This window comes from Glycine max, chromosome 7, assembly GCF_000004515.6.
Source record: "Glycine max cultivar Williams 82 chromosome 7, Glycine_max_v4.0, whole genome shotgun sequence".
NCBI classification, from domain to species: domain Eukaryota; kingdom Viridiplantae; phylum Streptophyta; class Magnoliopsida; order Fabales; family Fabaceae; genus Glycine; species Glycine max.
In genome coordinates, this window is record NC_038243.2 from 14,897,023 (window position 1) to 14,923,364 (window position 26,342).

Consider the following 26,342-nt stretch of genomic DNA (forward strand, 5'->3'; position numbering starts at 1 on the left):
CTCAAAAAAATTAAATAATTTTTCACAAAATAAAAAATTAAAAAATATAAAATAATTTTATGTTAAGATAGTAAAGTAAAAAAAATTATTTTTTATACAATTTATTTATTTTCCACTTTCTTTTCCTTTAATCTAAGAACAAGAAGAATTTTTTTCATCTTTTATTTATTTATCCAAACAATACATCTGTCTTATTTTATTTCTCTTATTTTTTAGCTATTTATTTCTTATTTTTTCGTAAAGTAAACTTTACTTATGTTAACAATTTTTTTATACAAACATTCAACTCTTAATAATTTTTATTTATACATATAGTTAAAATATACACTCTAAATAATCAGTATTTTTAAGTTTCAACTATTTTTATGTTAACTAAAAAATATTTCTGTTGGAAGCTACAAAATTAATTTATTATGATCAGTTGTAGGATTCTTATTGTGGTTTTTACGGATGTCATGAGCTTGCCACGTGGTGATGAGATGGACTCTTTGAAAATATAGATCAATCATTGATTGTAATGCAACCACGTGACAAGACCAATACAATTACGCAGGGTGCATGATTCTTGATTACGAAACTATATATACCTCCTCCCACAATCAATTTATTAATCATAACAATTTCATAAGATTTTCTTATATATATATTCGTAGCATTTTGGCTTTTGTTACTACCCATAACAAAAAAAAAACGTTCTCATTGAGCAACCAGAGCTAACAATGCCACAAGCTAAGGAGAATAATGAACATTCTCAACAAATCACTAATGAGTTGGTATTAGCTCGATGGTGGCTTTTCATTGCTCAAACCATCTTCACATGTTGAATTATTTATAGTTCCTGATATGAATTGTTGTAACAATAGTTTATGGCAAACCGAAAAAATTATTGGCTGAGTCACGGACAATGTCGCTTTCTTTAAGACGTTTCGTGGCACTGTCAAAAATTGTGCAAGCAGACTATCAACCACGACGTCCCCAGGATAAAACAACTCAGATCACTGTATAAGATTCTCACTGCACTAAGGGAACCTTTTCTAGAATTACACCCTCTTGTATGACTTGAAAAGTCACTCTAAAAGACAACCGAGAAATGTGACTTAAAAAGTCACTCTTAAAGGCAACCGAAAAATATGACTTACAAAGTCACTCTTAAAGGCAACCAAAAATTTTATAGCGACAGAAAGAAAGAGGGAGAAGTTTGCCGGAAATGCATCGGTTGAAATATGGGAGGGAGAAAGAAAAGTTGAGGAAATGCTTCTCAACTGGGGTAAGGAAAAAAGAAGAAATGAGCTCTCTATATATAGGGAGTGAAACACTATTCAAGTGTTTATCCTGAGGGATGTGGGACTTGAAGCTTTTTTTTCTTTTTTTTTCCTTTTTTTTTTTCAAACTTTCATTTGTTCTAACAATCCCCCACTTGAAATTTGAAAAGAAGATTTTCGAGGATTTCATAAAATTGTGCATAAACAAAGGTGTCATACAACTTGAACCTTTGCATAGTGAGTAAGACTCAAATTTTACTAGAGTGACTCGAAGTCTTGAACTCTATCTCCGACATTAGACCACACACAACCTTTTCATAGGTGTATTCTATAAAGCCCGTGCGTTAAAGGCCATGCACGTCTATCCCGGTATAGTGAACGCTCTAGAAATTTTTGCCCAAAATTTCATATGAAGCGGCCCCCACTTCAACATTCACATAGGTGAGTCTATCAAGAGTACTCCTGTAGCCTAGGTACTCCACTCAATGTAGAGCATAGATCTCATTAAGAATTATGAATTTTTTTCATAACTCATCCTCTTGTTACTTCAAGAATCATGCTGCTTTCACTTATAACATGTTCATCTCATATCATTTCATAACCTGTTATTACCCATTGAACCTAGTTCTTGGGATCTCCAGTCATATAGGTCAGGTTACCATCATGAATGATCATCGCAGTAAGGGCAATAGTCCCATTCTTTTAGAAGTGTTATGGACTTTCTCTCTAGCTAATCCTTTCGTCAAAGGATCTGCTAAATTATCATCAGTGCGTACGTGATCCACTCTAACAGCTCCTGTTGAGAGTAATTCTCTAACAGTGTTGTGCTTACGACGTATCTGTCGTTTCTTATCATTGTAATAACGGTTCTCAATTTTTGCAATAGCCGCGGTACTATCACAATGGATCAACACAACTGGTATCGGTCTTTCCCATAAAGGAATCTCTGCAAGTAAGCTTCTTAGTCAACTTGCTTCCTCACTAGCAATTGCTAGTGCTATCATCTTAGATTCCATAGTGGACTGAGCTAAGATAGTTTGTTTCTTTGACTTCCAAGAAACAGCCCCACCAGCTATGCTAAATATATAGCCGCTGGTTGCTTTGGAATCATCTGAGAGAGTGTTCCAATCTGCATCGCTGTATCCTTCAAGTACAGCGGAAAACCTTTTATAATGTAATCCAAGATTTATGGTTCTTTTAAGGTACCTCATTACCCTTTCAATAGCGTGTCAGTGCTCCATACTAGGTCTACTGGTAAACCTGCATAATAATCCCACAACATAGGCTATGCCGGGTCCAGTACAATCAGTGGCATACCTAAGGCTGCCAATGATACTTGCGTACTCAGTTTGTCGTATACCTTCACCAGTGTTCTTAAACAGTTTTACACTTGGATCATATGGTGTACTAGCAGGTTTACAGTCAAAGTAGTCATATTTCTTTAAGATCTTCTCAATGTAGTGAGATTGATCCAGAGAAATTCCCTCTTTTAACCTAGTAATCTTAATACCAAGGATTGCACTTGCTTCTCCGAGGTCTTTCATATCAAAGTTGTTACACAACAATGATTTCACATTGTTCACTACATGAATATTTGAACCAAATATGAGAAGGTCATCGACATATACACATATGATAGTGCAAATATTATTTATAGATTTGTAGTAAATGGATTTGTCACTTTCATTCACCTTAAACCCATTCGAGACTATTAAGTTATCAAACTTTTCATGCCACTGCTTAGGTGCTTGTTTTAGGCCATACAAAGATTTATCTAACTTGCAGACTTTATCTTCTTGTCCATGAATCACAAACCCTTCAGGTTGTTCCATATAGATTTCCTCTTCCAATTCACCATTTAAAAAAGTAGTTTTAACATCCATTTGGTGTACCACTAGACTGTGAATAGCAGCAAGAGATATTAGCACCCGAATAGATGTTATTCTAGTGGCTGGTGAAAAGGTGTCGAAGAAATCCACATTCTCTCTTTGCCTAAAACCCTTGGCTACAAGGCGAGCCTTGTATTTATCCACAGTACCATCAGGTTTTAGTTTCTTTTTCAAGATCCATTTACAACCAATTGGTTTGCAACCAGGAGGCAAGTCTAATAAATGTCATGTCTTGTTAGATTCTAAAGAATCCATCTCATCATTAATGGCTTCTTGCCACAAGTCAGTATCCAAAGAAGACAAAGCTTCTTGGAGGTTTGATGGATCCTCCTCTAATGTATAAGCCATATAATCGGGCCCATAATCTTTAGCAATTCTTGCTCTCTTGCCTCTTCGAGGCTCTATATCTGGTTCTGGTTGTGCAAGATTTTCACTACTAATAGCAGGAAGATAATTGGATGAAGTACCCCCACTATCCCTTAATTTAAAAGGAAATTTATTTTCATAAAAATCAGCATCATTTGACTCTATGATCACTTTTGCATTTAGGTCATAAAACCTATACGCTTTGCTATTAATAGCATAACCAATGAACACACATTCATAGGCTTTACTTGCAAGTTTAACCCTCTTAGGATCTGGGATCCTTACATAGGCCAGACATCCCCAAGTTCTCAAATAAGACAAATTTGGTTGTCTTTTCTTTAATATCTCATAGGGAAATGTCTTGCTTTTTGATTTGGGGATTCTATTTAGCACATAACAAACAGTTAACAAAATTTCGCCCCACCAAAAAGATGTTGCACTAGAACTCAACATAGTAGCTACAACTAATTCTGTAAAAGTTATGTTCTTTCTTTCAGCTTTATCGTTCATTTCAGGTGAATATGGAGCAGTCGTTTCATGTATGATTCCATGCAAATTATAAAACTCATTAAACAAACTGGAATCATACTCTGTGCCTCTATCACTTCGAAGTTTCTTAATTTTCTTATTGAATTGATTTTCAATTTCTGTTACAAATAACTTAAACATGTCAAGCGCTTCACTTTTATTTTTCATAAGATATACATATGTATAATCAGAGCAGTCATCAATAAAAGTGATAAAATATCGTTTTCCATTTCTGGTCAACGTTCCATCAAATTCACATATATCAGAATGTATTAAATCCAATGGCTCAGATTCTTTAACTACTGATTTATGTGATTTCTTAGTTATTTTAGATTGACTGCAAAAAACACATTTTTCAAAGTGATTTGAAGATAGCTTTGGAATAAAACCTAAGTTACTCATATTAGATATGCAACGACTATTTATACGACAAAGTCTAGAATGCCAGATATTAAAATCACACAGCATGTAAGCAGAAGGAGAAACTTTATTAATATCAAGATTCAATTTGAACATGCCATCAGTGGCGTACCCTTTCCCTACAAATACCCCATTCTTGGTCAAAGTAAATAAATCTGCACCTATGGTCTGAGTAAACCCAGCCTTGTTTAAAAGAAAACCAGAAACCAGATTCTTTCTCATCTTTGGAGTATGCATCACATCTTTGAGAATCAAAGTCTTTCCAGAGGTAAACTTCAGTTCAACATCTCCAGTTCCAGCAACAGTAGTGGTGTGGGAATCACCCAGCAACACTTTCTTATTTTCAACATTCGTGTATGTTTTAAACATAGCACGATCATAGCAGACATGGCGGGAGGCGCCAGTGTCTATCCACCATCCATCTAATCCTCCAATCATATTGATTTCTGTTATCACAGCTATGTATGGCTCTTGAGTCATGTTAGCCTGGGGAGCACCTGTCATTGAAGGATTTCTGCATTTACGTGCCATATGTCCCAATTTGCCACAATTGTAGCAGAGGAATGGCTCACCGGGATTATTCTTGGCAGGTGGATGTTGTCTAACATGTTGGACCCTTGGGGGGTTCTTGTTGCGGTTGGAGGTATTGCTCACATTGCGGTTCTGATTCTTAAAGTTTTTGCCAATAGGCTTCAGAACTGCACCTGTGTTCTTCCTTTTAGTGTTGTTGTGAGACACAACCAACACTTCATCTTTCTGATCTTGTCTGCGTGCCTCTTCCTCAATGCGCAAACGTGTGATCAGAGACTCCAAAGAGAATTCTTTGGTCTTGTGTCTGAGAAGGTTTTTGAAATCCTTCCAGCCAGGAGGCAATTTGTCTATGATGACAGCAACCTGAAATTGCTCATCCAATGTCATACCCACTGATATGATATCATGAGCAATTTTCTGTATCTCATGGGATTGAGACTCTACTGATTTATCATCAGTCATTTGATACTTAAGGTAGCAGCTAACAGCATACTTTTTAGTCCCAGCTTCCTCAGTATTATACTTCTTTTCCAAAGCCAGCCAAACTAATTTGGCAGACTTATATGGGCTATAATAATCATAAAGATCATCAGCTAACCCATTCAGAATGAAATTCTTGCATAGGTAATCATTTTCATTCCAGAGAGCTAATTCCATAGTCATTTTATTCTTCACTTCCTTCTCATCATCCTCAAGTACCACCGGAATATCAGTGTTCAAAACATAGACAACTTTTCTCATAATTAAATAAAACATCATCTTTTGTTGCCAACGTTTGAAATGATACCCTTCAAACCTAAAAGGTTTGTTGAGGTCATTGCTGTTCGAGCCAGTAATATCTACGGTAGCCATAGCAGAACCGAAATCGTCTTAAAATTATTGTAACAATAGTTTATGGCAAACCAAAAAAATTACTGGTTGAGTCACGGACAATGTCGCTTTCTTTAAGACGTTTCGTGGCACTGCCAAAAATTGTGCAAGCAGACTATCAACCACGACGTCCCCAGGATAAAACAGCTCAGATCACTGTATAAGATTCCCACTGCACTGAGGGAACCTTTTCTAGAATTACACCCTCTTGTATGACTTGAAAAGTCACTCTAAAAGGCAACCGAGAAATGTGACTTAAAAAGTCACTCTTAAAGGTAACAAAAAAATATGACTTACAAAGTCACTCTTAAAGGCAACCAAAAATTTTATAGCGACAGAAAGAAAGAGGGAGAAGTTTGCCGAAAATGCATCGGCTGAAATATGGGAGGGAGAAAGAAAAGTTAAGGAAATGCTTCTCAATTGGGGCAAGGAAAAAAGAAAAAATGAGCTCTCTATATATAGGGAGTGAAACACTATTCAAGTGTTTATCCTGAGCGATGTGGGACTTGAAGCTTTTTTTTCTTTTTTTTTTCAAACTTTCATTTGTTCTAACATGAATTCATATGGTCACTCCTTCAGGTCTCCCTTATATATAGTTTTTTATATAATTTTCGTGGATGAGCTAGCTAGATTCAATCCCATGCAAGGTGACAATCAAAGAAGACAATTTTTTTTCTCTCTCCAAAAAATAGAAATTATTATGGTGAAAGCGAAAGGCAAAAGTTTGTGGAGGAACTCTACCAACGACAACACATGAACCAAACATATAATTTTGTAAGCAAGTTTGATTTCAACAATGTCAAGGAATTGTGTTATTGTTTTGTATCAGTATGGTATAAGTATAACACTTTTCATTATAATATTTAATATATTATAACTTTAAACTTAATGTCATATACTCAAATTAATATTCATAATGGCTTCTTAGGTAACATTTTATATGTAACTAAATTATTGCAGGCTAAGAAGATGAGGGAGGAGTATGGAAAATTGAATAAAGTGAAAATGAGTATATGGGAATGTTGTGAGATGCTTGACAAAATTGTGGATGTCAGTGATCCTGATTTAGAAGAATCTCAAATTCAACATGCCTTGCAGACAGTTGTTAGAAAGGACTGTCTTAATGAATACTAATTTGAGTGCTCTCGTTCATGGTACACAACACACATGTAAAGTTTATTTGAATACTAATTCTTAATTATATCTTTTTACCTATTTACATACTTGGATAGTTGGATGTCTATACAATGTTCAAATAATGTAAATTTTGACATAAAAAAATTCAGAAAGTAATTGATCATGGCTTGATTGTTTTGTTAGTTTACAGATTTCGGAAAGGCTCTTATCCTTCCAAGTTTTGGTGGGCTTCCTCAATGGGCTGTTGTTGGTGAGAGTTGCCCACTAATTAAACATATATAGTTATATAATACTCACGATTGATCTCTTCTTGGAATGTGACATCTCAATGGATAGGTTCAAAGAGAGGTTTCTGATCAAAGTTTTGTTTTGCTTAAAAATGAAGCTCAAAATTGGGGCCCGAAACCTTTTAGATTTTTCAACTACTGGATGGAACATAGAGAATTCAAGAAGGTCATGGCTGAAGCTTGGGGCCAGCTGGACATTATGTGAAGTGAAATAGAAGATGAATAACCTAAAAAGGGCTTTAAAAGGTTGGCAGAAGATGACATTTGGAAACATTGACACGCAAATTGTTTCCAAAATTGTAGAATTGAATGAGTTGGATCAACTGCTTATTGAAGGAGCGGAAAGATTGGATGAGGAACCAAGTAGGGCTGGTCTTTTGGATGATTTATGAAAGTTGGTGAGGCCAATTTTTACTGTGTTATTGGTATCAAGAAGTGATGATTAATGTTCGGAAACTTCCTGGTTATAATGATTTAATATCACACCTTGAATTATTTTTTGTTTTTTTAATGATAAAAAAAGAATATGTTTATACCAAATTCGAGTGATTCGTGCTTCCAATTTTCAAACCCCAACAAGAAATTATGGAATTTGTTGCTTTCACGCAATTAGTTAATTGAAAAAAAAATTGATCACAATAAATTTAACTCAAAAAATATATTTAATCCTATCTATATAAAATGTTCCATCTTCAATTATGAATACATGCCTCTTCAAGGAATCTAATTCATTTACACTAACACCACCATACAGATGAAAGATATAAAATTGATTAGATGGTTAAAAAAAATATTACCATTATGAAAATTAGTGATATTTGTAAATATAAAAAAATAGGTTTAATCACTCATTTTGTTTCTATAGTTTCATCATATGCATCTTTTAATTCTTATAGTTTTAAAGTAGTTTTTTTAGTTCATATAGTTTAAATTTTAATTCTCTTTTAATCCTTATAGTTTGAAAATGATTTTTTTAGACTTATAATTTATATTTTAATTCTCTTTTAATTTTTATAGTTTGAAAGTCATCTTTTTCTATTTCTATACTTTATATTTTAATTCTCTTTTAGTAATATTATTAATTACAATTAACTACAAAAATATTAGCTAGTAATTCACAACTAATTTATCGAAAGATAATTTATAATAAAAAATAGTTGATAATTTATAACTAATTTGTAGTTAATTATTTTTATATATTTTTTGAAGTAAAGATTAAAAAGTAATTAAAATACAAATTATAAAAATTAAAAAGATAACTTTCAAACTATATGGACTAAAACAGAATCAAAATATAAATTATAAGGATTAAAAAATCTACTTTTAAATTATAGAAATTAAAGAATAATTAAAATATAAACTATAAGAATAAAAAAAAACCATTTTCAAACTATAAAGATTAAAAAGTAGGTAAATGTATGGGATCAAATGACTAATTTAAAAAAAAAAATCATACAAAGTGTTATTTTCTTTTTGTAGTCTTCAGTGACCTGGACCTGAACCTCGATATTTTATTCAGAAAATATCCTGACCACCGATAACTTCTTCGGGTAGTTGAGCTCATCATTCATCATACTATAAATTTTTATTATCCGAAAATATCTTTTAGATCTAACACAAGATAACACAACACCACGTGAAATCTATGCGTTAAGAAAAGGCACAAGTTGAGAATGAGAACAATAGTATAATATTATAAGGGTGTGCTTCCTAATCCAATCCAATTCATCAGTGAGGCACCCAGCTCATTTAAGGTGCTTCAACAGCATCATCTGCATCAATATCATCGTCCTTAATTGTGGAGACACAACATCATGGATTCTCCTTTGTTGTCACAAGACCATGTTTTGCCCAACAAACACACATGGAAGATGAGCCTTTGTGCTATCGTGGCTATCACAAGTCTGTTCCCTCCTATATCCTATTCTCTTTCTGATTCATTCACTTCCCTTTTTATGGGACTTTTCTGATTTTCTTTTATTTTTGCCGTAAGCTAGCTCTTAATTCTGAAATACATAAACAAGATGTTTTTTTTATTGGATCAATTGAATGTTTATAGCATATTAGTTCTTGTAATTCAACACCATTTTCGGCTTAGAATCAAAATAAATAATCACCCACTTGCTTGCGTTCACTCTGTTCACTATATTCATACCAGGGATAGTCAAAAAAGGATGGAGTGATTTAGATACATGAATTTTCAAATGATTGATTTTGGGTTAAAAAAAACAAACAAACAACTTAATTAGAATGCACGGTAGTATAAGTTTTAATACTGTTATCATTGTTTTTAAAAAACAGTCAGTAACAGTTAAAAAAAAAGTCAGAAACCGCGATTTCCGCTGCAAAATCAAAGTCTTTCTTGGGCTCACCATGACTGCATCACAACTGCAACTGTGGCTGCATTTGTCTGTAATTTAAAATTATTTTGTATGTCTAAGGTAATTTGTAATTAGTCGAGAGTCTAAGAATTTTTACACGGATTGTGTATCAAAATTAAACTAAAAGAATAAGTTCAGAAACCACAAAGATGAGTTTGAAGTGACAAAATTTGAAGTATAGTTCAAATCTCCTAATTTTCAGGATGAAGATTGTGTGAACTAAACATATACTTAAAAGAAATCAACTTTTTTGAACAGCCGCCAAAAAAACATAAGAAACATAAAATCTGGTTTAGATCCTAGAAAATGTATACATCTTAGGGTGACTAGGATATTGAACTTTGTGCCAAAACATCTGCTTCACATTGATGCAATTTGATCATCATATTGATATTGATAAACCATATATAATAATACTTAGCACAATTCTTTTCCAGTTGTTGGACTAGTAGTCAGAGGCAACACTAGCTATGGAATACTGTCCGGAGCAGAAAAATATAATGATGGAATCGCAACCAATCAGGGAGATATTGTTGAATCAGATGTGGGAGTTGTTGCAACCGATGATGCTCGGTGTTCTGCAATTGGTGTTTCAATGCTTAGGCAGGGTGGACATGCTGTTGATGCTGCAGTGGCAGCAGCATTATGCATTGGTGTTGTTTTCTCGGCATCAAGTGGTATAGGAGGTGGCGCTTTCATGGTTGTTCGATCTTCTTCATCCTCTCAAACTCAAGCTTTTGACATGAGAGAAACTGCTCCTTTAGCTGCTTCACAGGTTTGAGGTTATCTCTTTCTGCTAAACAATTAAAGTTGTTAAATCTCGTGGTTGAGATTACTAAAGCAATTGGACCAAATTAACATTTTGCTTTTAAGATATAGGCCAAGATTTGCTTCTACAGCTTACTTGGACATGTTGAATGCTAGCAAATAATATTGATCAAATTCATTTTCATCCACAGATATCTACAACTTATGTTTGTGTATATGTGTGAATGTCAACAAACAGAATATGTATCAGAACAATCCCAAAGGTAAGACCTTAGGTCCATTGTCAATGGGAGTACCTGGTGAATTAGCTGGCCTTCATGCAGCCTGGTTGAAGCATGGACGATTGCCATGGAAAACCTTATTCCAACCAGCTATAGAACTTGCTGGAAAGGGTTTTGTTGTTACTCCTACTCTTGGAGAGTACATGGCTGCTGATGCAAATAAGATATTGGATGATCCTGGGTTAAGAAAACTATATGCACCCAATGGAACTTTGTTGAAAGCTGGGGATGTGTGTAGAAATGTTGAACTTGGTAGCACCTTGGAGGTAGTGGCTGAGCAAGGGCCACAAGCTTTCTACAATGGAACCATTGGTGAAAATTTAGTCAAGGATGTCAGAGATGCTGGTGGGATTTTAACAATGGAGGATTTACACAATTACAAGTTGGAAGTAACAGATGCAACGACTGTGAATGTGATGGGATACACCATATATGGAATGCCACCTCCTTCATCTGGAACACTTGCTCTTTCTCTGGTGGGTAGATTCATATCCCTTCCATTCTACACGCTATTTCCATGTTCTGTAGAAATTGTGACATTATCCTCTTTTTCATGTGTCTATTACTGTATATATAGAAATAGACATGTATGTTGTTTTGGTTCAAGGATTGAAGCATGTCGCACTAAAGCTTAAATAGTTAAGCTATCTAGTTTCATTAGTCTAATGCGTGAATGAGTTTTATGTCTAATACAACAAAACCTGGGGACCAACATTCAATATCAATACAGAATGTTGCTACAATTGTTTCTCATGTCCTTTTCTTTTTGGTTACTAGTTGTATGTCGGTATATTTTGATAATCGTTATGAACAGGTTCTGAACATCTTGGGCAGTTATGGAGGTTCTAATGCTGCAAGGGGAAATCTTGGTCTACATCGACTAATAGAAGCTCTGAAACACATGTGGGCTGTTCGAATGAACTTGGGTGACCCCAACTTTGTAAACATTGATGATACTATATCCAAAATGCTTTCCCCATCTTTTGCAAAAGATATTCAGCACATGATACTTGATAACACTACTTTCCCTCCAGAGTACTATATGAACAGGTGTGATATACTAGTGGTAATTTGAATGTAACCACTGCCTTTTGCTAGATAAGTTGCAAAATCACTGGGTTGTTAACGAAAGGTTATTCATAACCATGTTGGGCAGGTGGAGTCAACTTAGCGATCACGGGACAAGCCATATGTGCATTGTCGATGCTGATAGAAATGCTGTATCACTAACAACAACTGTTAACTATCATTTTGGAGCCGGGTTTCGTTCTACTTCTACTGGTATCTTGGTCAACAATGAGATGGATGACTTCTCTACTCCCACTGATATATCCCCGGATAAACTACCTCCCGCTCCAGCAAATTTTATTGAACCAAACAAAAGACCATTGTCTTCCATGACTCCTCTTATTGTCACAAAGGTATTGCTTATGATAGTTCTTCCTATACTAGTGTATTTGGGTGAGCATTGACAAAATTAATTTTGAATTCAAGTGATGTGATTTATGTTTGAATGTATTTATTTTGAAGGCAAAGTTAGCAGTAAAACTCAGTAAAAAAAAAAGTTCTCCAACACAAAAGTTATTTGAAGTTACTTCAACTAAAATTAATTCTGGACACAATCAATTTCTCAACATGAAACTAAATATGTGAAAATTTACCTAAACTTTCATTAGCTGATATTTCTAAGTAATTCTGAGTAATTCAACAACCAAGAAAGGAACAATTGCATCTTTACATTTGGAGAGTAAGGATTCTTACACATGAACATTCTCTTGCAGGATGATCAGTTGGTTGGGGTACTTGGAGGGAGCGGTGGAATGAACATTATTGCAGCTGTAGTTCAAGTCTTTCTTAATCATTTCATCTTGGGAATGAAACCCTTGGATGCAGTTGTGAGCCCAAGGATCTATCACAAGGTTATAGCTAACCTTTTTTCAGATAATTCCTTGATGTGTGATGCTCCAAACCACAATCTAATTTTGATTTGTATCTCACGCAGCTAATACCAAATGTAGTTCGTTATGAGAACTTGACTGCTCATAATGGCGATCACATTGAGCTTTCAAAAGAAAGTAGGCTTTTCCTAGAAGAGAGAGGTCATCAACTGAGAGGTTCTGAAGCACTAGCTGTGACTCAGCTTATTGTGCAAACTCTTAAAACGCCTATGAACTTCAATAGGAAAGTTGGTGAAAACACCAAATCACTTACAAAGCATGGCACTCTAACAGCAGTAAGTGACCCTAGAAAGGGTGGATGTCCAGCTGCTGTTTAATTATATTGATCAATTCAGGTTCAAAATTGTTAAAAAACACAGACATTTCAAAACAATTTTCAATTTTTTAGCCATGTTGTATCAACACCATCCAGGACAAAAAAAAAAAGAAAACGATTTGGTCATCATTCTTCAAACAATTAAAAACCCGATGAAACTTTGTTTCTGATACCGCAGTTACGCACTTAGAAGACAAGGTGAACTGTTTTTTGCGAGAATAATAAGCCATTGGTTAGTTATTGTGGGATAAAATAGTTTGAACGAGGCATGAAGCTTATGAATTAAGTAAAGGTTCATATAGTGAGAGAATTGGTGCCCTTGGGGCATTGTGAGATGGAAACACTCCTATAGTGTGTGTTCTAATTTGTAATAGAGAGGTTCTTCCCCACTCTTTGAGAATGATACAAGTTCCTATAAAAGAAACAATCAAATTTAGAGTATTAAATGCCAAAGAAAGAGTATTACAAGAGTATTAAAAGTTTATTCCAAACATAGATATCATGTCCTGACTGCATACCATTTTCATGCTCAGTGCTTACTCGAAGTAGTGGCAGACTTGCAGGAAGGCCAGAGTTTTTTTGTAAAACTGTTCAATATAGTATTGATATCACTCCGGATCTGAAGCCATTTTTTTCCTTTCTTTCTCCCGTTTTCCTTTAAACGAAATCGCTTAGTAAAGAATGACTGGAATAGGACGACCACTCTGTACAGTTCGGATTTTGTTTAGATCCCATTTTCGTTTGAAGGAAATTGCAGCTTCTTCTGTTTCGTTTGAAGGAAATTGCAGCTTCTTCTGTAGGTTAATGCATAAGAAAGCATGGTCAACAAAACTTGCCATCAACTGATCTAATGTCACTAATTAAAGCCTATTGATATCAATAAATTAACCAAACACACATTACATCTGTAGCAGTATTACGTGTTCAGATGAAAACCCATGAATGGTTTTATATTACATCTCTAGCATGTCCTCTCATGCAATTTGCTCTGAAATTCAACTTTTATTAATGGAGGAAAGATTGTACACTACACTACACCCTTTGGTCATAAAGGCTCCAAAATTATGCATGAATTGAACCAACTATTTCCAAAAACTTTAGATGAAAACATACAAATGGTTTTATATAACATCTTTAAAAATTAGGACCATGCTACAGCCCGGATTAGAATGTTCAGTAAATTGTTATCGTATACATTTTGCTAAGTGGGAATAAGAAGGAAACCCACAGCCGCACATGACCCACGTTACAAAGGTGTCTAAGCATCCAATCCAATTGGTAAAAGACTTCTCAAAATCCAAAATTCTATCAACTTGCAAAAGTTGAAGGCAAGATTCCAACGAGGAATCATTCATTTATATATTCTAAGACGTACCGCATCTTTAAATTTTGCATCAAACGGATGAAAGAAAAAATAATAAAAAACTATAGTTTTTTTTTTTAGTTTAATTGTCATGCACTATCAATGTACTAGCACCTAACATTCTAATAAATACTAACAATTAACATTTGTGGATAAAAAAAATGCATTATCAATTTAAAGATCAGAAATTCTTCTGACACTTTCAACCAATTAGAAATCTTCTTAGAATCCATCTAAAAAAGAAGAAATCTTCTTAGAATAAGTTTTAAGGTGATTATTATAAAAATCTAACAAATTAATTCAGAAATTCCTCCTCATATGCTAAATATGTGTGTCAAGGATCTGGTGGATGACCAAGGTGAGTGGAATAGAATAGAAAGATGTTAGAGTCTCTTTTCCCTCATAATATTGTTCAGAGGATTGTGACTATTCTTCCTCCTAACCCAGAAGCTGGTAATGATCGAAGATTATGGCCAGGCAACAAATTGGGCCAATTTTCGGTGTCTAGTGCTTATAAACAAATAAATTATTTTCATAATTTAGAAACTACAGGTATTTGGAAACTAGCCGTGCCTCAGAGAATTCTAGTATTCGTATGGCAAGTAGCTCATGGAAGATTGAAAACCAAAGTAGGCTTGTAAAGTGGGGAATTGGTTCTCCTTATTGCAGTCATTGTCCCTTAGTTCAAGAAACTTCTATGCATGTCTTAAGAGACTGTTCGTAGACCCTATGGAGTTGGAATCACCTTGTTACTATTAGAATTTAAAAGTGATTTCTTTGGCATGCAATTTCAGGATTTGATAGAATTTAATCTTAACAGTGATGTTGGTCTTCAAGGCTATTCTCCTAGGCCTGAATTATGGGCCACATCTTGCTACTATTTTTGGTATTGGAGGAACATACAACAACATCATGATTCATTTGTTTATACATGCAAAACTTGGAAGAAATCTGTCATCATTGGAAGAAATACAAATCTGCCCACTTTCAATTTAATCCCTCTAGAAATTATGTCAAAGAGAAAATTCATGTGAAAACTCTCCTCCTGAAGGTTGGTTTTGCTTGAATACAGATGGATCTTTGAAATCATCACAAGGTATGGCTACTTGTGGAGGCCTTCTGCGAGATCATCATGGCAGATGGAAAATAGGATTTGCGAAAAAAGTGAGGTGCACTATAGCCTTTGTTGCTGAGTTATGGGGAGTTTTACAGGGCTTGCGTATTGCTAGAGATCAAGGTATGCAAAATATCTTGCTGCAAGTAGATTCAGAATTTGTTGTTAAAAGCAAGGAGGCAAAGTTGCATGCATGTCTGGAGCACCCTTGGTTCGAGCAATAACAGAATTGGTGAAACAATTGAGATCAGTTTATGTTATTCATATATATATAGGGAGGCTAATAGGTGTGCAGATGTTATGGTTAGTCTTGCGTGTGATATGGAGGCTGATTATATGATTTATGAGGAACCACCAGCTCCTTTGCTGCAGCTGATTAGTTTTGATGTAAAGATATCTCTACCCCACGCTTTATAAAAGTGTAATCCCCTCTTTTGGGGCTTTAAACCCCTTTGAATACTAAAAAAGAAAATTTTAAAAATCTAACAAACTAGGTGAGTTGTGATTAGTGTAGAAAAATTCAACTTGTTGATCACTAATAGGAAGGCATGGACTCGAGCAAGAAAGCGATAAACATATACGTACGGAACCAAATTCCAAACAGAATGTTCTTCAACATTCGACTTTTTTATATATATATATATATACGAAAGAGAGAAATGTGCATTTTAGTATTGGCTACAGATAACTTTCAGACATCCAAGCGGAAGTTCATTAGAAGAAAACCAACACTAATGAACGGACGTTTAATGTGTTAAAACATAAATCTAAACACACCAAATACACATTCAGCATATAATTTGGTTTAGGTGTTAAAACCTAAATCTAAACACAGCAGATAACTGCCATCAGGCTAGATAATGGATAGTGTAAGCGACATAAGCTACAGGTTAACTGATCGGTAAGTAAGGTCAGGGATTTGAAATTTATAATTTCCATAATTGGGGTATATTGTACCAATGTCAGGTGCCATTGAAAAAACAAACAAGTTCATAATCATAATCATTAATCATTCATACAAAGGGAGAGAAGAAAATAAAACAAATAGTTACACTCGTATTTCCATTCAAATTGAAAATTGGAGATTATCTTATCTATGGTACACAGAAAGGCAGCAATGAGTCACTAATGATACATCAATCACAGAGCATTCTTTTTTATCCTTCAAGATGTTTTATCCATCAGCTGAATTGGTGTCAAAATATTTGATTTGCTTGTCTCCACAATACAACCATTCATGACCATTTCCTCCAACATAAAATGCGCCTTTTCTAAATGGAACATAATATCTAGCTCGCACTGCAAGTATAAAGGGATGAGAAATATAAAAAACTTATCTAGAATCTACGTTCTAAAAACAGAAGGAAGAAAAAAGAGAAGTTGGGAAAGCAGAACTCACCACATTGCCAAAATGACGATCCATGGTTTCAACCAAGAGATGTATAAATTCCAAAATAGCCAGCTCATTCTGCAACATTATCCATAGAAGGTAGAATAAGCAGTCATGAAGAATTCGAAATATATCAACATTATCCATAGAAGGTAGAATAAGCAGTCATGAAGAATTCGAAATACATCAGCATTATCCATAGAAGGTAGAATAAGCAGTCATGAAGAATTCGAAATATATCAACATTATTTACACAAAAGTGGCATGGATCTGGCTCTTCTAAAAGTGTGTGCTTGATTTCATGGTGGAAAGCTTCAGAACTAATTTTACTTCCTACCAAACGTGATTTTAGTAAAAATAGGGATGTTCTGTTATTGATGAGTAAAGTTGATTTTGCCTCAAATTTTCAGTTAGACTAAAAGTGATAAAGAGTAGCTTTTGGGTTGAATTGAAGAAACTGCGCTAAGTATTGCATTAAAAAAATTCAAACATAAATCACTTCACTTCAAAATCAATTTTAAATGAAATCAATTTCACAAATGCTGATCCGAACACACACTAAGTGATTTCAGTCATAGATGAGAAAATCAACTATGGATATTATGTATACATGCATACCAAATAATGAATGTGTTGAGATATCAACTGTTAGATTTTTTCATCAACGACTTTGATCACTTATTTTACACTCGATGAGAAAATTAACTGTCGATATTACATATGCATGCAAAACAAATCATAAAATGTATTGAAATATCATCTGTTAATTTTCTCATCAACGTGATTACTTATTTTACCCTTACTCACTTCAGAGGAGCTAAATCCAAGTGATATATATAAAATTCCATCAAAGAACAAGATCATTACATTCAGGCTGTTCATATTTTAAGCTTAAATGTCCTCTCAATTTGTTTACACAAGTCATGTATTTAATTTTAAGAGTTAACACCATAAGCAATAAGTTGGAAGTTGGAAGTATTTCACACGATTATTTATGTTTTGAAGACATTTAACGACTTAATTTTCACATGATTTAGCTCGGTTCAAAATCCAGTCTCTTTCGATGAAGCAATTGAGAAAATAGCATCGAGAAAGGAATTATTTATTTATTTATTTATTTACCTCATCATCGTCAACTCCAACGAGGAAAAACAAAGAGGCGTAGCGACGATATACAATTTTGTAGTTGCGATGCTCAACGAAGGAACACTGTCAGTGAGAATTGGAAATCAGATAGCTCAATCGCGCATAAACATTGGATCTGAATTGGATCTAAATGAATAGTTATTGAAATCGAAATTAACGAACCTGCTGTTCGTTGCGGGCGAGGCATTTGCGAACGATTTCGCCTTCGAGGGCACGTCGCTCTTCGAGGGTGAGATATTCGTAGTATTGAGCAAGACGAGTTTGGCCTTGCTTGTTCACCATCAGTACGAATCGGATCCCCATTCTCAATTGATTCTGTCTGCCCTAACTCACAACCCCATCAACACCTTATTATTTCTTCAACACTTTCTTTTTAGGACAAATAAATAGTTATTTTTATGTTAAATGTGTATTATAAATGCGCCTGGGATAAAAATATAAAAATATATAAGATTTAATATCAGAAAGTGTAAAAAGTGTAATAGATATATTTTATTATTAATGTTTGTCTGTGTTAATAAAATAGTCTATAAACTAATTTGTCACTAAAATGATTCACCACATAATCATATCTAATTGTCAAAATAAGGGCATATTTTTTGTATAATATCTTCATGACTTTGTCTCCTCTCTCTCCGAATAGGAATAAGATATATAGTCACTTTTGTTATATAATATCTAATCTAATTTGCTAAAAAAAAAATGTGTCATTGAAAAATGAAAATACAAAATTTAGTCCCCAAAAGAGTAAAAAGTGCAACAAATATATTCGGCCGTTAATTTCTGTCCGTCACCATTAATAAAATAGTCAAGATTCGAAGAAGTGAAATATGAGATATATTTATCTTTTATTTATAGTAGATTGTGACTAATTATTATAATTTGAAAAAAATTGTAATGATTGATACACTATTACAATATTTATTTTGGATAATTTTTATTGTGATAAACAAATTATGGTTGATGATTAATATTATCGTTATTATTTTGTTTATTTTAAATTCTGTTTGCCAATATTTTTTTTTTAAATGATTATTGTAATGTTATACTTGTAATGATAAAAAATGGCTAAAATTTATCCTAAAATCATATTTTACCGTTAAATGAAACGAAATTTCAAGTCTAACAAATTAGTCCAATAGAAACATATTGATATTTAGGTCCAATAGAAAATTACTGATATTTTCCTCCAATAATGATAACTTATTGACATTTTGGTCCAATAGAACGTAATGACATTTAGGTAAAAAAAATGAAAATGACTTACATTTTTCTCCAATAAAAAAATATTGGTATTTTCGTCAAACAAAAAGTTACTGGCATTTATGTCCAAAAATGATATATTACTAACATTTTCATCCAATCTCGTCAATATGGTCACGTTGGTAATAACTTCAGTGACAAATTCGTCCCTTTGTGTCATGTAAGCTATTTTATTAACGATAACTAACGGAAGTTAATAGTTGGATATATTTGTCGTACTTTTTACACTTTCGGGGACTAAATTTTATATTTTTATCTTTCAAAGACTCATTTATCAGTCAATTACACATTCAGGGACAAAAGTAACTATTTATCCATCTTTTTATTTTAAGGTAAATATTCATTTTCGTCCATGTGTAAAGCGTTGATAAATTCATCTCCGAAAGATGAAAATTCAATTTTTTTAGTCCTCAAAAGTAAAAAAAGTGCGACAAATTCATTCATCCGTTAACTTTCATCCGTTATCGTTAATAAAAGAACTTACATGACACAGAGAAACAAAAATGTCACAAAAATGATTACCAACTTAACTGCGGAATAAATTAGGCCAAAATATCAGTAAGTTACTATTGGACCAAAATGTTAGTAATTTTTTTGGATCAAAATGTCAATACGTTTCTATTGAACCAAAATGTCACTAAGTTACCATCGGACTTACTGACATTTTGGTCCAATAGAAACTTATGTCATTAAATTTTCATTGAACCAAAATGTAAGTAATTTTTTTTTGAACCAAAATATTAGTATGTTTCCATTGGACTAATTTGTCTGACCCCAAATTTCGTTTCATTTAAGAGTAAAATATAATTTAATTTTCATCTTTTTCCTATTTTTATCGTTGTAAGCATAACATTACAATAAACACTTAAAAAATAGAAAAACAGGCATAAGTTAAAACAAACATAATAATAAGCATAATTATTTTAACCAACATTATAACTCAAATGTAATCACAACAACATCTAACATTTTTTAAAATTTGATTAATTGTTTTTATTGTTGCTTACAAGTTATTTATGGTAGATGTTACATATTTGTAAGATGAGATTAACTGCTCTTAATTTGCTTCACAAATTGAACAACCTCTAGCTAATTTTGAAATTACTCCAACTCCTAATGTTAAAAGTGCTCCAACTCCAACTCCAACTACCACTCAAAGTGCTCCAACTCCTAGTGTTGTGAGTGACTTTTACATATAACTGATTAGTTATTGTTAAATTATGTTATGCATAACTAGTCACTTTTTATAATTGTTGTAGGAAGCAAGTTCCATACCTCTACCATTGTCAATTGTGTTTAGACCACCTTCAATTATGCCTTCAACAACAATTCAAATTATATTCTCAGAAGTATCATCTCATAATATAAACCAACCGAATTAGATGAGCTTCATACCCACACCAAGGTTGCCCCGCCACCAAGATTCGAAGAAGTGAAATATTGGATATGTTTTTTTTTGTTTATAGTAGATTCTAACTAATTATTATAATTTTGATAAATTTTTAATGATTGATACATTGTTACGATGTTTATTTTTGTACATTGGTAAAATGTTTATTTTGGAAAATTTCTATTATGACAACATTAGGTAGTGATAAAATCAAATTGGGTCTCATTTTCTGTAAGGATTAACTTAATGGTTGTGCGTTTTTGTTTTAGTTTCATATTTTGAGTAAAATACTCTCACATTAGAAGTTTCATAACAATAGACAGATCATGTTTATTAATCAATATTATGTTTATTATTAAGTTTGTTCTAACTTATGTTTGTTTCCCTATTTTTGAAGTATTTATTATAATGTTATGCTTACAATGATAAGGGGGGGGGGGGGGCAAAAGATGAAGATTAAATCATATTTTATTCTTAAATGAAATGAAATTTGAGGTATGAAAAATTAGTCTAATGGAAGTGTACTGATATTTTGGTCCAAAAAATCTGGCCCTTTGAATTTGGAGATGTAGTTGCGTGTACTGATTCTCATCGAGATTGGATTGGTCTTCAGTGTACCGCTTGTGTAGCCTATGCGAAGCGAACAAGCAAGGGATTACTAACATTTTGGTCCAATAGAATAAAATTGTTAACATTTTGGTCCAATGGTAACTTACTAACATTTTGGTTCACGGAAACGTACTGACATTTTGGTGCAAAAAAAATTATTAACATTTTGGTCTAATGGAAACTTATTGACATTTTAGTCCAATCTATTCAGCAACCATGTTGACAATCATTTTGGGACATCTTCATCCATTTGTGCCATGTAGGCTCTTTCATTAACGGTAACAGACAAAAGTTGACGGGTAGATGAATTTGTTGCGCTTTTTTCACTTTCGGAAACTCAAATTTGAATTTTCATCTTTTGGGGATGATTTTTTCAACGTTCTACACATTTATAGACAAAAATAACTATTTATCCTAAAGTCAGGGGGCTCATTTGATTAATTTATTGCTTCTTGTAGAACTGATCACCTGTCTTTTTTATATATATATTTTATGTAATTAATTCACATGCTATCACAATCTTTTGTATTTGCATTATTTACTATATAATGCTATATTTTATAATAGTAAAAAAAAAGGCTATATAATCAATTAAGGTTAACCTTTTTTAAAATATACTACATTTTATAATACAATAGGCTTTTAATGTTAATTTAAATGTTTTTATTACCTTTTTTAAAATATACTACATTTTATAATACAATAGGCTTTTAGAAGATTTATTGGTGAGTTTGTTAGTTAGTTTTTTATTAATAGAATGACAAAAAATTTGTTATGAAATATGAAACTCAACTGTTATTTGAACAATGACATCAATTGTTATTACCGTTTAATTTTGTAGATTATGGTTAGAATCAGAGGATTGCGTCGGACTTTAGGCAAAGTTTTAAGAAGAGCCTTAGGGAGACAGGTTAGTGATGATGTGAAAGAAGCCCCTCAACGTCAAAGGCCAACAACATCTGCACATAGACAACAAGCAGCTGCAACTGTTGCTGAGGATGTTTAGAAGGCGGACCCTATGATATAAAGTATTTTCCAGGCGGACCCTATGATACATCAGTGTTGATGTCATATGTCGATCATGTGACAGCCAGAGTTTGGGTATGAGAGGTAGTTATTTGTTCAATTATATAATATTTGAATAACTATTTATCATTTTACTTGAACTAATTAATTTTAATTTTTTTCCAGGAACGTACTGAGTTGAAGTTGACCTCTCATGGGATGAAGATAGAGAAATTTGGAAGGCCTACATCTGAGATTGAAGGCATAGTGGCTGCTACAGGATTAAGTTCTCTGATTACATGTTTGTTGGACACTAGTGACAGGGGACTTTTATCTACTTTTGTGGAAGCTGGTACAAGGAAACTAGTAGTTTTCTTCTACCGGAAGTAGAGGTCGATATAACCCTCAATGATGTAGCATCCTTGTTACATCTGCCCATTACAGATGTCTTTCATATCTTGCATTGTATACTTGCTTCATTGTTGTACAACTAGTGCCATTGTGCTCCTTCAATGTCAGAAGAATATTCTTTGGTTTGACCATTGACTTTGTCATATCACCAATAATAGTCTTATCATCCTTGGTCAATTGATCAACATATGGATGTCCAACTAATGACTTAGTCAATGTATGATTATGACTCACACATATTAACTTCACTATCCATCATTCACCTCCCAACACTGGTTTCACTTGCAGCTTAGAGAGACATCCACATTTTTTACTAGCAGTAACTGTTTGTACTAAATCTTTCTTGTATGCCCTGTATTTTCCACTCCTCTCATAACCAATTAAAACATATGAGATCCTTCCTCTATTTCCAATATTTGTGTCTGACCTCATTATCACCGCCACAAAACCAATATCATACACAACAGAGTGAGCCCAATTGAAAACATCATCACGGGTAGCAAACACCTACAAAATGGATAATACATGTTTAGTCTTCAAGGGACATTCATTTACTTACTTTAACAAAATACAAAATCATATCAAGACCTGATAAATATTGAAGGTATCAGAAAATCAATGTTTTCAAATGCACCAGGTTCCTCTCCATTGTTTTCATTCATATTAACTTTTTCAGATATTGTGTTGCCATATATTTACTGATTTTTGTCCATCTTAACAAAACATTCAAAAATATTCAATGACAAACTAACAACCTCTAACGACACCATACATAATTCTAATTATTTATAAATAAATCTATTTATTTTAAAAAACTTCCATGTTGAATTTTGTTTATGTCTTCTACACTACATATGTCAATGTATCAATAAATATGTTTTTTAACATATACTATCACACAATTTATTATTTTTTACTACATTTACTAATATATTACATTGAAATTGATAGACATTTATATGAAAATTTATACCTGCATAAACTAATATATCACACAATTTTATTATTTTTTTACTTGCATAAACTAGTTAATGTAATAATATTTGCACAAATATTATAAAAAAATATAACTAAATTTATAAAAAGAAAGATCAAAAATATATTTTTTAATTTTTTTAAGGTTATACGGATAAGTGATACGGATTGACAATCTGTATTACAGATTGTCAATCCGTATGATTACGGATTGTCAATCTGTATGTTTATTACCAAACAAATCCAACTCGCAGAGACCAAAAAAACTTACCTCCTCCCCCGTTCTACTACAACACCCACTACGACAATGACCACGTCCTGGGAACGACCACCGCGACCTTGATCAAACCAATCACAAGAAGAAGGAAGAGCTCAGCCAGAAAGAAAAGAGAATGGTGTATGAAGAGAAAAAAAACCAACAAACATAGAAGAAGAAATTAACAGGGGTAATGTTGGAATTTTAAAAAGATTGTTGGGTGTAGAAGAAGTATTGACGGTGCAGCAAGAAAATTTTAGTAAATTTTGTTTTCCTTGGCACAAAGGCCCATTTTCCACCCACACCTCCAACCTCATCGATACAGTTTACTAGGGCTTTGCTAGGTGCACCAGGCATATTGCTTGTGCACCCAACATTAAAACAAAATTCTAAAATTGCCCTTAAAGGTTTTTTGTTTTTACGGATTACGTGATCCGTAAGTGTTTTTTTTATTTTTTTCAAAAATATGTTTTTTTTAATTTATTAATAAATTAATTTTTTTAATAGTAAATATTTTTATTTATTTATAAAAAAATATACGGATTAAATAATTCTTATGAGTTATATCAAAATTAATTGTCACAAAATATATTATTTAAATTTATATACGCATTAAATATACATTATAAATTTTAGTGTTATATATAACAACATTATTTATTTTATATATAATTGACTTATTAACTCAGTTGGTTAAAGCGTTATGCTAATAACCTGAAAGTTACGGATTAGCTGATCCGTACTGATTAACTGATTCATAACTCTTTTATGGAAAGACAAAATGGGAAGATCACAAAATTGCTGAGTGTACCAACAATTTCACCATATGTATGTAGAATGCCCGGTTCACTCTAGACAGCACAAAAACAAACAAAATATCACTCTAGACCTACGATGCCAAAATAAATTTAACTTGGCCCAATTGGCCCATTTTAGCCATTGCTCAAATCAATCTATACCGTTCATATTATATATATATCCAATGGTTGAAAATCAACACTTTTAGACCTACACCACATTACACAAACTTCAACATACTGTTTTGAAGCTTCTCTACTGGTGCACCATATGCTAGCTGGTTGATCCTAGAATTTGCCTTTATTCATCTTATGAACCGGAAGTTACATGTTTTCTAAGAAAATTGCTTTCCGTGAACTCCATTTGCAACATAGATCAAACAGGCACCATATTGGAGACTGGTTCAATTGAGGAGAATGAATTGATGAAATTATTCATTTATTTGAAATGAGTACTTCTATGGGATAGCATATGGAACTTATCAAGCACGAAATTTCAATTCATTATGAAAGAGAGGGGGCGCTGTGCGTAAGCTTACATGAGGGACATTTGGTCACACACGTCTTCTAATTTCTAGAAGTCAACAACTTCCAAAGCTGGAATTTGAAAATGGCCATCATCAAGTTCTGGAATCACAATTTTCTCAAAAGGACTCTTTTCTCTATCTTCCACATGTTGCCAAACACCTTCAGATAATCGCAAGCCATGTTCAAGCTCAACAATTGATTACGGAAGCTTTCAACACGAATAAGAACTAGGTGAAAAAGTTCGCTTATTATATTCCTTAAAAAAAAATAGCATTTGGCATGCTGAAAGCATGCAATTCACAATTTTTTTTATTATTAACAAAAATCGTAACAACTCAATTCGGTGATTAATCATACTTTAAGTTTATTACTTTTCTCCAAAAGTATTAAACTTTCTTTCTCACAAATTCAATGTGTAATCAACTGAATTATATTTATTGGATACAATTCACAACTTTTAGATTTTCTAATGATTTTATTATATAATCTATATTAACATTGGAGTATAAATGGATTGAATCCAATAAAAAAACAGTTCAAACAAACTAAATAAACTGAAAGTTAAACAAATTCTAAAAACATAAAAATTAAACTTCATATTTTATTTTGACGACTAATTTATTCTTTTTTTTATTGCAACAACCAATTTATTGAATTCGCATATTTATCTATTAAAGATAAAGATAATATTTTAATAGTTATTTTAGTAGAAATATATAATATAATTATTAAGTTGTAATTAATTTTTAATAGTTCATATTTAAAAATTATACTATTATTAGCTATATAATGAATTAATGATATAATTGACATTTTTAATTGTATTTACTATACATCTTACTATTTATTTAATAATTTTCCAACTAAAAAAAGACTCAAATTAAAAACCAATCCAATCAAGAGTGTTTTAGGTTCGATTAAATCGAATGAATTTAAATATAATATCAAACTATGAACTAAGAAATTCAAAATAATTAAATAAATATTTTTTTCTCTCTTTAAAATCGATCAAACTCTAATTCATTTGATCACCCCTAATTAATAGGATACAATTAAATGAATTAATTACTCTTTCCTAAATTATACAAGTAGAGAACTGCT

At 32.8% G+C, this 26,342-nt stretch overlaps 2 protein-coding genes and 1 pseudogene across 3 annotated transcripts; 2 read left to right on the forward strand and 1 right to left on the reverse strand.

Moving 5' to 3' along the window:
• The first annotated feature begins 692 nt into the window (after positions 1–692).
• On the forward strand, positions 693–7,682 carry LOC113002144 (inositol oxygenase 2-like; annotated as a pseudogene).
• Positions 7,683–8,893: 1,211 nt separating this feature from the next.
• Positions 8,894–13,465, forward strand: LOC100777131 (glutathione hydrolase 3). 2 transcript variants are annotated; one of them, XM_003529018.5, is made up of 7 exons: positions 8,894–9,192; positions 10,109–10,446; positions 10,678–11,196; positions 11,535–11,770; positions 11,877–12,141; positions 12,502–12,639; positions 12,723–13,465. In XM_003529018.5, exons 1-7 carry the CDS (start codon positions 9,105–9,107, stop codon positions 12,993–12,995), a joined length of 1,857 nt encoding a protein of 618 aa, XP_003529066.1. In that variant the 5' UTR covers positions 8,894–9,104; the 3' UTR covers positions 12,996–13,465. The 2 variants fall into 2 exon arrangements, with proteins under 2 accessions (XP_003529066.1, XP_040872957.1); XM_041017023.1 differs by lacking the exons at positions 8,894–9,192; positions 10,109–10,446 and having other exon boundaries at positions 10,631–11,196; positions 11,555–11,770.
• Positions 13,466–16,393: 2,928 nt separating this feature from the next.
• On the reverse strand, positions 16,394–18,333 carry LOC100306047 (uncharacterized). The gene is made up of 4 exons (NM_001249806.2): positions 18,170–18,333; positions 17,984–18,070; positions 16,871–16,939; positions 16,394–16,770 (listed from the first exon to the last, which is right to left on the reverse strand). The coding sequence occupies exons 1-4, from the start codon at positions 18,308–18,310 to the stop codon at positions 16,636–16,638; spliced, it is 432 nt and encodes a 143-aa protein (NP_001236735.1). The 5' UTR covers positions 18,311–18,333; the 3' UTR covers positions 16,394–16,635.
• Between the last annotated feature and the right edge of the window lie 8,009 nt (positions 18,334–26,342).